Genomic DNA, 13381 nt, shown 5'->3' with positions numbered 1-13381 from the left:
GCCTTTTATTTTCTCAAACAAAAATTGCAGCTAAGGTGTTACTTTTAGTTTTACGTTTAAAAATAACAGTTTACTATTGATCTAAATAACAACGACTAGTGTCGTGTTTATACAAACAAGCAGATGAAAAAGCGATTCAGTTTTTAACCGACTCCCGTAAGGAGGAAGGTTTTGAATTCGCCGGAATACTGTTTTTTTGTCGTGTGTTTATGTATGCTACCGCATAATTTTGGACCTTGTTCACAGATTTCTAAAATTTTAGTTTCTATTGTATGTCTGTTATCTGAAAAAAATACCGACTGAAAAAACAACGATATGTCATTGGCTTCTTTGAAAAAAAAAATTTACAGTTAGTTAATTACAGTTAATTTACAGTAAATTAAGAGTTTTTGATCAAAAATTAAGAGTTGAAATTTGGCGAACAATTTTTCGATCAAAGATACAAGTTCAGTCTTTTATTGTTTCGTTAAAAAATTACAGTTAATATTTGAATTTTATTTTCCGAGCGTAAACAACTGTTAATATTTGCCTTTTATTTTTTCAAACAAAAATTAAAGCTAAGGTGTTACTTTTATTTTTTCGATTACTATTGATCTAAATAACAACGACTAGTGTCTTGTTTATACAAACAAGCAGATGAAAAAGCGATTCAATTTTTAACCGACTCCCGTAAGGAGGAAGGTTTTGAATTCGCCGGAATACTGAATTTTTTGTCGTGTTTTTTGTGTATGCTACCGCATAATTTTGGACCTTGTTCACAGATTTCTAAAATTTTAGTTTCTATTGTATGTCTGTTGTCTGAAAAAATACCGACTGAAAAAAGAACGATATGTTGTTGGCTTTTTTGAAAAAAAAAAATACAGTGACCCGAACAAGTGCTACCGTGTTAAATTTTTTGTAAAATGCTTTTCAAGTTAATTTTTTTTTTTATTATTCTATGAAAAATATTGTCCAAGCTTTAACCAAAACTATTTAAAAATTAAGAAAAATTCAACAAAATTTCGGTCCTTTTTAATTTTTATGTGAAATGATTTTGCAGTTTTACAGCCCATACAATTTTAGTATAAAAAAGTGCAAGTTTCAACCGGCAAAAAAAAAGGTTTTAAAAAATTTACTGATGGATTTGCATAAAGTTTGAAACTTTGAGTTAGGTGGTTTTGGTCAAAGCTTGGGCAATTTTTTCATAGAAAAAAAAAACCAATCCGTTAACACTCGTTTCCGTCACTGTAAATCATTTAAGATTTATATTCCTTAGCTAACACGAATAAAAATTAAATTGACGAGCATAACACTGTTATATTTAATTACACTGGCCAACAAAATCTTGCGGCAGAGTCAATAAGAGCTGAATCCTATAGATTTTTGTAGGCAATTTGAATTAAAGGTGTCAAAAAACGAATTATTAGCATATTTTGAAACGTTTATAACATAAAAGGAATACATGATGGAATATTTTTAATAATATGTAAAGAAAGCTTAAAACCTGTTTTTTTATCCCGAAAGTTAAAAAAAAATTTATGGCAGTGTTTATTTTTTAAAAGTTTTTAAAATGCACAGGCAAGCAAAAAGGCGAACATTTCCGCATATTTCTTTCAAAATTTTAAAATAACTGAGAAAATGTCGTGTTATAGCTACTTGCTGCATATATTTTTTTAAACTTGTTTTTGTAACTTACGTTCGCAGTCTTACTTAAAAGATTTCATCAAACCCCGTTAATCTAATATACATACATAGATGTTTCAAATATACCAAAAATGAGTATTTTGGCACTTTAAAGTGAAAATGTCTCAAAAACTGGAGTCAATCTAATTTTTCTAATTTCAGATACTGATTCTACGGAAAAACACCTATGAGCATCAGCGTTTATATTCTATGCTGCAAACATTTTTTGAAATTTTGTTGGCCTGTGTTCTCATATAGACAAACTCTATCCGTCTGACTTCTTGAATTGAAATTTCGAAAATATGTACACTGCCGGAAAAAAGTATTGGCACAGCGAATTTTGCACAATTTATGCACCAATTTCTATTCTAATATTTTTCCGCGATTTTTTTTTTATAAAAATATGGTTCATAAAAAATGTTGCATATATTGTAAACAAGCCACTGTGCCAATACTTTTTGCCGGCAGAGTATATACTAACTGTCATGTATTTTAATGCAAATTTGAAAGTATTTGGCATTTTGGTAAATGTAGTCTAGGAATTTTTAGTAACACGAGTTTGATCAAAACCGCGAAATAAACAAAAATTAGAAGTGCGAGACGGCTGGTCGGTCCATCAGCGAAAACTGCTAAAACTAAAGATGAAAGATCTGCGGATTTGTAAATAGGTCTGTCCAAGGATATGATTTGCTTTATATGTATATGTACACATGTATGTATGTATGCATCTATGTATGCATGTAAACGACATATACTTTTTAGTTTGCCTAGCGAAATACGAGTAAATATATAGATTTGTACGTAATGGCTGATATTGCTACAATTACTTCTGCTGCTTTACGCCTGCATTTTACGATTGCTTCAAAACTTTTCCAATCGGTAAAAGGGTAGTTACCTATGTACATACATACATATCTACAAACATGTGTATGTATGTACAAAGTAGCTGTGTATGTCAACTGCAAATCTAGTTTTTCGCCATTCATCAGCGTATGAAAATTTTCTTTTTCATGTATTCTTAAGCAATTGATTTTTGTGATTTATTCGTTTAAAAAGTTTGCTGTCTATTTAATTAATTTATTTATTTTTCTCAAAAAGTAACTAATAAATATAAGTTCTAAATTTAAAATGTACATAACAAATGTTTATGTACTATGTATGTATGTATGTATGTACATACATATAAGTATGTACATATAAAATATTAATCATCCAAACAGTACATTTTATTATTTTAGTAGGCATTTACACTAAATTAAGTGGCATTAACTGTTTAACTGTAAAAAAACGCTTTTTCACTTACCGTAATCGCGCGGAATTGGTGCGCGCAGCGGTATTCGTGGACCACCTGGCAGGCGCATTGGCGTAGCTAAGGACATCATGTTGGGGTGTGTAGGCGACAAGTTTCTGTATGGAGATAATTGTTCATAGCTAGTATGAGTAACAAAATTTACATGGGCACACACACACAAACACATGGGTACAACGGACCGCGGGTTGCAGACCAGTGCAACAATACATATATGTATATGTATATACATTAGCAATAACAGTTGGTTTGTTTGCGGTTAATGTGTATTTTGTAGTTGGTTTTTGGTTATTTTGTTTGTTTATTATTTGTTTAACATTTTGGGGTATTTTGTTATATTTGTTGTTGTTGTTGTTCGTGTGGTTATTTTTCACATTATTATATATACATATGTGAACGCGCGCAAAAATTCAATTCAGTGAGTTTCATTGGATAATCGAGTGCGGAGTGAAAAAGAGAAAGAGAGAGAGAGAGAGAGAGAGAGATAATATAAAATTAATTAAAAAAATTGCAAATTGCATTTAAAAACAAATATGTACGAGTACAAACGGTTAAGGATGATGCACTGCTGCCACCACAAGTAGTGGCAGTGAATTTGGATTTCTTTTTTTGTTTTTTTTTTGTTTTGTCCGAAGCTGCCGCTAGCAATCGGGCAGCATAAAGCCGATATGCAAAGGGAAAATTCACAAAGGGTTAGTAAATTTTTGGAGATTTGAAATTTTTGAATTTTGACACGCCAATAGGGTGATAAATTAGTGTATAAATGACATATGCAAGGATGTAAAATAATTTCGATTATATGTATGTATTTTGTATATAGCGTGCATTTTGCCGTTTAGCTACACTTACCCGACCAGACCGGGACGTCCTTGCATCATTTGCATCATGCGACGTTCGCGAGCGCGTAGGATTTCCTCCTTCTTCTTCTTATCCGATGGTGGCTTGGCAAGCGACACCTGCAAACGCGAAGCATTCTAGTGAAAAGTTATGGTTGTTATTGATTTTTATACCCGAGCGCACTTATGCACAAGGGTAAAAGATAGATATAGACAAATGTATACATAAATGATCAGAATGAAAAGAGAAATCGATTAAGCGGTGTCTGTCCGTCCGTTCGTCTGTGCACACGATAACTCGAGTCAAAATTGAGATATCTTAACGAAATTTAGTACGTATACTTCTTTCGGACGTAGGACGAATGGTATTGAATGGTATGGACAAAATCGGACAATAACCACGCCTACCCCTCACATATAATGGTAGTTTTCAGAAATACGAAAACTGCGATATTTTAGTAAGTACTGAAGATTATTGGCTCAAAATTAATATTTTTACTATGCGTTTTAGAGGAAAAATTAGAAAATATAAATTTTTAGAAAATGGGCGTAGCCACGACCCTTGCCACCAATTTCTCGTAAACTTGGCACAGTGGTTGGTTGGCCTTAGTACAACATATAAAATGGCCAAAAATTTTTAAAATTGGACAATATCCACGCCCACATCCCATATAGCGGCAATTTAGAGAAATACGAAATCTTCGATAAATCTGTAAATATTAAAGCTAATTTATGAAAAATTGATGCTTACAATATTTTTTTACCTAAAAATACGTTTATGATAAAATTTTGGAAAATGTATATCGGTAACCGTTCTACCAATTTGTACCGAACTCGGTACAGTTATTGTGTTTGCCACATAAAAGCAAAGCGTTGAAAATTATTGAAATCGGACTAAAATTACGGGCACTTTGCATATAACGGCACATCTCATATATGCTTTAAACTTCGATAATTTGAAATTGAAGAACGCTAATTTACTCAAAAATGATACTAACAAAAATCCCTTAAAAAGGAAAAAAAATATTTGGAGTTTTCGAAAATGGGCGTGATACCGCCCACATATGACTATATAACTTTATCTCACTATGTCTAACTTAAGTTCTATCGAATATGTTTAAAACAGGGGTAACACCACCCCTGCTTACCATATAGCGGTAGATTTCGGGTATTTAATTTTCCGCTCCGACCGAACTTAGATTTTCTTACTTATTTTTTATTTTTTTTTTATCAATGCAAAAAGGAAAGTGACATAGAAATATTAGTAGCTTACCTCAATATTGGAAGCACCGATCTCTTTGCCATTGAGACCGCGCATTGCAATCACGGCGCTATCACGATCCTCGAAATGTACGAAGGCATAGTCTTTGATTTTCTTGACGCGTTCAACTTTGCCAAATTGCTCGAATTGCTCCTGAATTTCAAAAGGTTGGTTGGTTGGTTGGTTATGTGATATGTGAGATTCAAATAATAAAAACAAATCATAGGTAAATTCAAAACGAGTATCAATTACCTTTAATTTCTCCTCACTAACATCCTGTGTCAAATTTCTCACGTACAAGACTTTAACCTTTGACATTGTTTGCTCGTCTGGTTCCTCTTGCGGATCGGCCCAGTCGACAATGATATCACATCCCCAAACCTAAATGGAAAATTTCAATTGATTTCGTTATTAAGTTGGTTGGTAAATCATAGCTAAAATGGGGGAAAAAATATGCAGATATTTAATGTTTTTCATAGATTTGTATGAAAGAGGGTTCAACTGGCAATGGACGAAAAACAGTCATTCGCGGGCTTGCTGATCGAACGTACCAGCATTCGGCAAAATGCACTAAATATGATAGAGGTAAGGGTAAAAGTAAAGGAGTTTATATAGACCCATTCCGATTGGCCACTTTTCAATTTAATGATTTTTTGGCAGGCCACTAAAGAAGTCACAAGGTCGAAACCAGTTTCCCTCCAAAACAAATTTAACAGCGGACGAGGGAATTGCGTGCATCAACTTATTATGTTCGCTTTAGGCACCTAAATTTACTTGGGCGGGGCTTTTACTCCGATGACCAGAGAGACCTTTTTTACTCTAGTTTTGTTGCCCCTAAAAATGCATAAAAAGCTTTAACAAAACTTGGCATCCGTGCTTGTGAAATGGTCAGCTCTGACATAGAAGATCACAGAGTAAAAGCTCTCTATGACACTTATTTGGGCCAGTGATGGTTTGATGGAGCTTTTATTATGTGCACGTCCAAATAAAACGTAAAGGAAGCTTTGAAAAAGCTTACCCCCTGTGGTATGTCTTGGTTGCAACTGATTTAGTCGGTCATAGGATAAAAGCTCTCCCTGCTCATCGTTTCATATTGGACTAGAAGAGTGCCAATTAAAACCCGGAAATATGACGGATTACATGAACGTTCTAGCGTAATTGGGAATGCCTCATTGGGAAGGCACAGCTTCTAAAAACATATTTATTATGTCGGACAGTCAGAATAATTGCCTCAGAATCCTAAATTCTTTTGGAACCAAGATCACGGTATGACTATGATGAGTGCCAGGCCCTGGCGCTACGATGAAAATGAATAGGCGGGCAGCCTAGCAAATTAAGGAGATACCAAATCCATAAAAAGGAGGTCACAAACAAGTGGGTGAACAAAAAATTCTACAGACACTGCAGTAAACGTCCAGGGCAAAGAAAAGCTAAGCGGTTTATCTGGCCATCACAAGCAGTCCATAAATTTCAGCAGAGTTCTTCACGGGACATTGATCCCTGCGTTTTCAACTCAGTAAAATGAATATCTCAGACACGATCGTCTGCCGTTTATGTTAGCTGAATGAAGAAACGCCAGTACACATTATTTGTGTGTATATAAAGTTTTTCATTGAAAAGCAGAAGATAAGTGTTAACCTTGCATAACAACCGACCATAAATGGCTATAAAGCTCATGGCATTAATAGAAAGGACATATGTATGTATGTATGTATTTAAATAATTTACACAATTTTTTATTTTTAACGCAGATTCGGATTTTGCGCATAACTTTTATAACATAACTTTTATTTGAAGCTTTCTTCTCGGAAGTTTTCAACATTTACATGGTCTTCGAGCTTCAACTCCCCCTGCAGCCGGATTCCAACATTCGTTGTACCTAATTTTGATCGCTAAATATCTCCAAAGGAATAGCAGGCGCATCTAACTACATGCATCACCTAGTTACATACTCCTAATACTACCAGCTTTGGTTGATTTCACATTGCATATGTTACTTTTGTGTTGCGTGCTTTTAGGCCCCATTGATTTTCATTTAGAGAATTTTGGCGATGGAAACTTAACGTGGCGATTGTCAGAATTCCACTGCTGGACGTCTAAAATTGTCGAAAATGTTTTTGATAGAAAAGGAAAAAAAACACGAACCACCTAGTCGGGAACTCTCCATCTTTTGGTGATTACCGACTTCCAATTTCGACCGGAAACGGGCTAAACAGGCCGCAATTAAATTTTGAAAATATTTTAAAGAATTGTTCTCTTATGTGCACCTGTTCCCTCTCTGTCCATGCCCCGGTTTTGACGAGGTAAATGATGTTTAATAATATACATATTTTTTGTATGTAACTATTTTTGTTACTTCCGGTAAAAAAAAAACTATCTAAAAAAATCACAAGTTCGAATGTATATACAGTGGCACACATTACTATAAACGCACTCTTAATTTTAAGTTTGCTACCTTCACTCTCCTTTCTCAATGGATTACTCACAACAAATTTTAAGTCATTTATCAATCACTTACCAATGCTCAATTTAAGGCAAAAACCTATTTATTTTTTAAATCCCTTAATATGCTTTCGACTTCCTTGATCAGGTGCATTTAAACGTATATGTGTCGGGTTTTAGTTAAATATTTGCAGTACAATGACTTAAATATTACAACAATAATGAAAACTAATATTTCCATACATTATAAACTGCCGATAGTTTGACGAACAATATGAGCTAGAATTTATTGTGAATTATCCATTGAGAAAGGAGAGAGAAGGTAGCAATCTTAAAATTAAGAGTGCGTCTATAGGAATGTGTGCCACTGTACATACATACATACATACATCTACAATCTTCACTTACCTTAATTCTACCAGTACCAAGTCTTCGTTTTGCCAGCGATGCAGCTTTGTGTGACTCGTATTCGAGAAAGCAGAATCCACGATTTTTCTTCTTGTCATCTGGTGAACTGTAGATAATCACTTCAATAAGGCCAGCTAAGGTGTGCGGCGCACCAACAATAAAAAACATTCGAACAAATAACAAAAAAAAAGCCAAAAGTTAGTAAAAATTAAAAGTTGCTAAGTAAATTCAAAGAATTTAGTGGATAATTCGTGGAAATTCATTAAAAAATACAACAAATAACCCATATCATAACATATACATAATTAATATGTACGAGAGAGAGGGAGAGAGAGAGAGTAATAGTAGTAGCAATAAATACCGGCGTAATTCTTTAAGTTACTCTCCCAAGTCGCTTGTTCATTCAATTTATGAAGGACAAGAAAAATGCGCCAAAAATTGCAAAATTTCACATCACAAGCATTAAGCGGGCGCGCGCGTTGTTATGCAAAATAGTGAATTTTCACGCTTTTCGATTGGAATAATTGATATTTAGACCGACAATATTTGATTAAAATAATTTATATAAATTTTTTATATTTTTTATTTAGTGTTGTTATATAGTGAAAAACCAATGCCAAAATTCATTTGCTTTATTCTTATTTTTGGTTACATCTAAATTTCCGTTTTTTTTTAATCGTATTTACTACAAAACTTCAGTTATTAAACACCTAACAGCAAAACAAATAATAAGATCATAAAGGCACATCTAATCAAAAATTTGTGTCGATTTGTATGCCTGATAAAACTTTGGAGGTATACATAATACATATATATATATGTACATACAAATATATACTATTTTTTTTTGTAAACTTGTTTTAACATCCAGATCATAATAAGATTAACTTTTGTGTTATGGCGATTATGTGGATTTTCTTTAAAAAACTAGAGACACCAAGTGAAACCATAGTATTCTAAGAAAAAGCTATATATATATATATATATATATATATTTGATAAGTTTATATCGTATAAGAACATACATACATATGTATGTAATAAAACACCAATGAGACAAACTCCGATCAGTTGACCCCATCATAAGTTTTATATTATTGTAAGTTTACGAGTAGGTACATAGTATGTATGCTGGTATGTGTGTATTGAATATGCACGAGTATATTATTTATGTATGTAGTTTAATATAGTATATATTTAGTACGTATAAACAAGGAATCACACTTAGGCTTTTATGCAAAAAACTGGATATTTTTTAATTACACTAAAAGCTGAGAAATATGTTGCTTTTAATATTTTAGTTTAGTTGTTTTTGTTTATATAAAAAAAAAAATGGGTTCAAGTTCAGTAAAAAAATAATACAAAAATGAATTTAGCATCTTATGCGCGCACTTCACATGAAAGTAAATTTTGATTGCCAATCAATTGAGAGAATTTAGCTGAGATTCTCCAAAAAAAAAGGACATTTGTATGAATAAGTTTTTAATAGGAAAACAAAAAAACACATTTGACATGAGTAATATAAAAGGTTTATTTAGAACTACTAAAATCCGTCTGCTAGTCGATAGTCAAAGGTGTTTTCGAGGACTTTTTGTGGGGAAATACAACTTTTATGCCAAAAAAACATAAGTTGCTTTAAGTAGTTATATATGTATGCAGTATATGGAATTAAATATAGTATTTCTCCAGTCATTACCATTTCATACAAATAATTAAATTAAATGTAAAACAAGTTTATGCAATGGTCCGAATATTGTGAAAAGTCTGCTTATCCATTTATATACACAATGTATATATGTATGTAGTTATGTATCTAATTACAATTACGTATTTAGTTTCTATTTTTTTCTTCTAGCTTTTCTTAACATTATTCAGCTAATTATTTGAAATGCGTAGTATGCTGGCAATCGTTGGTGTGTAATCATTACAAATGCGAATTTCACTTGATTATCAAAATATGTTGACCTTAAATAGTCTTCTGATCCTGAATACTCGAATGATGTTAAAGTAACGCATAATAAACTTAAAGAAGGGGAGAAAGAGACAAATATAGAGAGATAGATAGATAGATAGATAGATAGAGAGAGAGAGAGTGATAGAAGGAGATAGAACTGAACAGTAACAAATGCCAAACACAAAGTTGTTGCACAATTTTTCTTTTGTAGCTGGACCATATTTTTTTGTTTCTTTTTTGCTATAAATCTAAATACATAGAATAGGTATAATCAAAATATTAGCGGCATCGAAAAATTGTTTGTACATGATGGTGATATGTGTACATATGTACAATCGCAACTCGACAGCGTTCGGTTTCTGGCGAAAATTATAGTATACTGTCTCAAGCCATTCGGGTTAATAAATTACGTAGTTTGTTTTTTAAATTAAAGTATGTTTATTTATTTATTTAGAAAATAAAAAGTTTGCAAACTTAAACAATTTTTTTTTTATCAAGTTGCGATTATAATTCATCAGTTTTTTCCTTTTTTAGGAAAAATTAAAAGTTTGCAAACTTAAACTATTTGTTTTTTTTTAATAAGTTGCGATTATAATTCATCAGTTTTTTCCCCTTTTTGAGGAATTTGGAGTGATGCAATTTCACATTTAAGCTCATAATTTTTATTAAGAATTACTTTGTATAAACATGCCTACATAGGTATGTACATATGTATGTATGCAGATTTTACAGACCCCTTAAGTACTTACTGTTGTTGGTCTCACAGACCACGACGAAATTTTCGATTAGTACTAATATTTGTAATAATTGCTGTAATTGTTATCAACATGTGATAAATTTTAAAAAAACTTCGAAAGTTCTATTTTTTTTTATTTCATTAAAAAAAGTTTTCGGTCAAACTATCTGCATTTCATCACCTTAATTCGCAAACGCCGTAACCAGGCCATTTTTTTTGGATTGTATCGGAGAAGCAAAAAACTGTAACTTCGTTGTTTTTGGTACTAGCACTTTAAAATACATATTGAAGGTGTACTTCTAATACCTCCTAGCAAAATTTGTTAAAAACGCAGTTTCGAAAATAGTGTTGGTTAGGGCCTCTGTGAATTAAGGTAACGCTAGTTATGGATATTTCTTTGCTTAGCAATAAAGTTTGTGTTTTTTCACATCAGTAGTTTTGCAAGTATTTTTTAAGCACAGTACTTAAGAGATGTGTATGTATGTGCATATGCACATCAATAGCTTAAGCCAGAGACCGTATCTACTGAGTATCCACTTTGTTTCAAAAATCAGAGGTTTTTAAAATGTTTATTAATATTTTTTATTTTATTTATTTTTTATCATACCAGCCAACCGTTACTTTTAATCCTTGCTCATTGAACGTGAAAATGTCGAATTAAATACGGCAAGTTACGAAAAATCTCGAAATGTCACTTTTGGTTAAAAAAACCCGCGGAATGCCGAGTAAATCTCAGGAAGTCCTCGAAATAACGAAGAAAATGTCGCATCTATCTGAGATACCAGGGACCATTTGATTTAGTTTTATAACAAAATATTTATTACCTTCTCTGCCATACGTAACAGATTCCATGAACCTAATAATCGTGCATATTTTTGTACCTGAGATTTGTAATAGAGGGCTGTCTGTGCAAATGGTTTTACTTTTACTGTACACTACTTCAGTAAATGCCGTAATGAAGCAAATTCACTTGCAATGAAACTCATGGCACATGGCTTGCTCACAATCAAAACAAATACTGTAGTGTCGCTGTTGGCAATCGTTACTGCAATGATAGAGGGTCTTTTGAATGAAAACTAAGCTTTTTTCTTAAAATGTGATATTTTTTACTCGATATCAAATATTTCAAATATTTTTCTGAGTGTTCAGAATTTAATACTTTAAAATGAGTCTTTCTTTCGTCATGAATATGATTCTGAGACCAAGCAAACAAACTGACTCATTTCGGACTCTTTTGGTGTCATAAATTCTGAGTTGAACAAAAGCTACAAAGTTCGTGTAGAAATAAAAGTTTATTAATAATCAGAATTATAAAGAATATTTGTTTTTAAGACTCAGACAATGTCGTATGTCAGACCATAATGTGACTCCTAACTTGGACTCGAATCGGCGTGCTTTTCTAAGAAGAGAAATACGCTCGTTTTTGAGCTCATAATGTGGGTTACAACTCAGAATTCTGAGACTTTTTTGACTCTAAATTGAGTCCGAATGTTTATAGGGGAGGAAGTGCAGTGAAGTATAGTGAAATTAGCAAATGTTTTGTTTGCACTTTCAAAACCATTTACGCAGCCCTCTAATTCGTAATGATTTGTTAGGTTCTGTACCTAGTTCCGCGCAATGGATTGTCGAGGTCAAAAAAACACGCCTTTCTCTATGGTGAGTACAAAACTTCTACCACGGGTGGGGGGTAGATATTTATGCAATTTAATTTAATTTCTAAGTTTATTGTTTTGTGAATGATAACTTTTTTTGGATGTCGTTTTTCAAGTATTTCCTTTTGTAAGCCTAAAAAAACTTTTAAAATAAATGAGTTGAATATGTCCCTGAATAGACTTTTAATTAAAACCCAAACCTTTCTTTACTAATTTGTACAATCTTGAAATATTTTACACTGGTCTTGTTACAGTAATTTTTGGTAAGCAGTTGAGGGTTAATAGTCAACAATGTTAAAAGCCAGGAAGTACTCTTCTTCTAACGGATCAATAATTTCGTGGTTTGGAAAATAAAGTGAACGCTACGACTTTAGGCTGCCATAACGCTTAGAACGTCTCGTAATTCTTAAGTCTGGGCTCCGCATTTTATTTTACCAGTCTTCGAGACCTTTTTTTTGGCCTGAAATTTAAGATTTTGATTTGAACAAACTAAATGCCACACAACGAGAAAATCCAAGAGATTTACAGATTAGGTGAAAATTACAGCAAAAGGATTAGTTACTGCAAAGAGGATATTTGAATGTTATCTCTTCCACGTATGTAGTTCAAACTTTTATATGAAATAAAAATGTCATTGAAATCCTAATGTTTGTTGATTTTTCAATTCTATTTTTTCAATGAGTTTAATGGCGCATTGAAAAAAGCGGTACGAAAATTGGTTCTCTATTTTATGTCTTTTTGATATCAAAATCTCGCCTAATTTCCATAGACCATTACAATTACAAAAAATTTCGTTTTTTAACCGACTTAAAAAACAGGATGACGGTTATCAAGTCATCGGTATAGTTTTTTTTATATATGTTACCATATAACTTTGGGCCACGTGAACCGTTTTCGATAATTCTTTCTTTTTTTTTTATCGGAAATGTGATACCTCAGGGGTGGTCTCGAATCGATATTTCGTTTAGTTCCGATCGTTTGATCATGAAGAAATTAACGGTATAGTATTGAAATCGGTTGTATTTATTGCTTAAAATTTCTTGTAAAAATGCTTTGTTACGATATAGATATATAGCCATGGGCGTAGCCAGATAGAGGCAGGGGGGTGCTCGAGCCCCCCC

At 32.6% G+C, this 13381-nt stretch overlaps 1 protein-coding gene across 16 annotated transcripts in view; it reads right to left on the bottom strand.

Moving 5' to 3' along the window:
- The window catches only part of LOC118737101 (heterogeneous nuclear ribonucleoprotein R), a 110682-nt gene that overhangs the window by 23984 nt on the left and 73317 nt on the right, over positions 1–13381 (bottom strand). For 6 of the 16 annotated variants that reach the window (XM_036467382.1, XM_036467394.1, XM_036467384.1 and 3 more), the window contains exons 6-10: positions 7919–8052; positions 5321–5449; positions 5081–5221; positions 3821–3945; positions 2966–3093 (exon numbers count right to left, since the gene is read on the bottom strand). In XM_036467382.1, the coding sequence (XP_036323275.1) occupies positions 2966–3093; positions 3821–3945; positions 5081–5221; positions 5321–5449; positions 7919–8052 (657 nt within the window). The remainder of the gene's footprint in view (positions 1–2965; positions 3094–3820; positions 3946–5080; positions 5222–5320; positions 5450–7918; positions 8053–13381) is intronic. The other 10 variants (XM_036467389.1, XM_036467396.1, XM_036467397.1 and 7 more) reach the window with 3 other exon arrangements.

Source organism: Rhagoletis pomonella, unplaced genomic scaffold (assembly GCF_013731165.1).
Source record: "Rhagoletis pomonella isolate Grant_MI unplaced genomic scaffold, Rhpom_1.0 Rhpom_scaffold_00004, whole genome shotgun sequence".
NCBI lineage: Eukaryota > Metazoa > Arthropoda > Insecta > Diptera > Tephritidae > Rhagoletis > Rhagoletis pomonella.
This window is presented reverse-complemented; position numbering and strand designations above follow the sequence as displayed.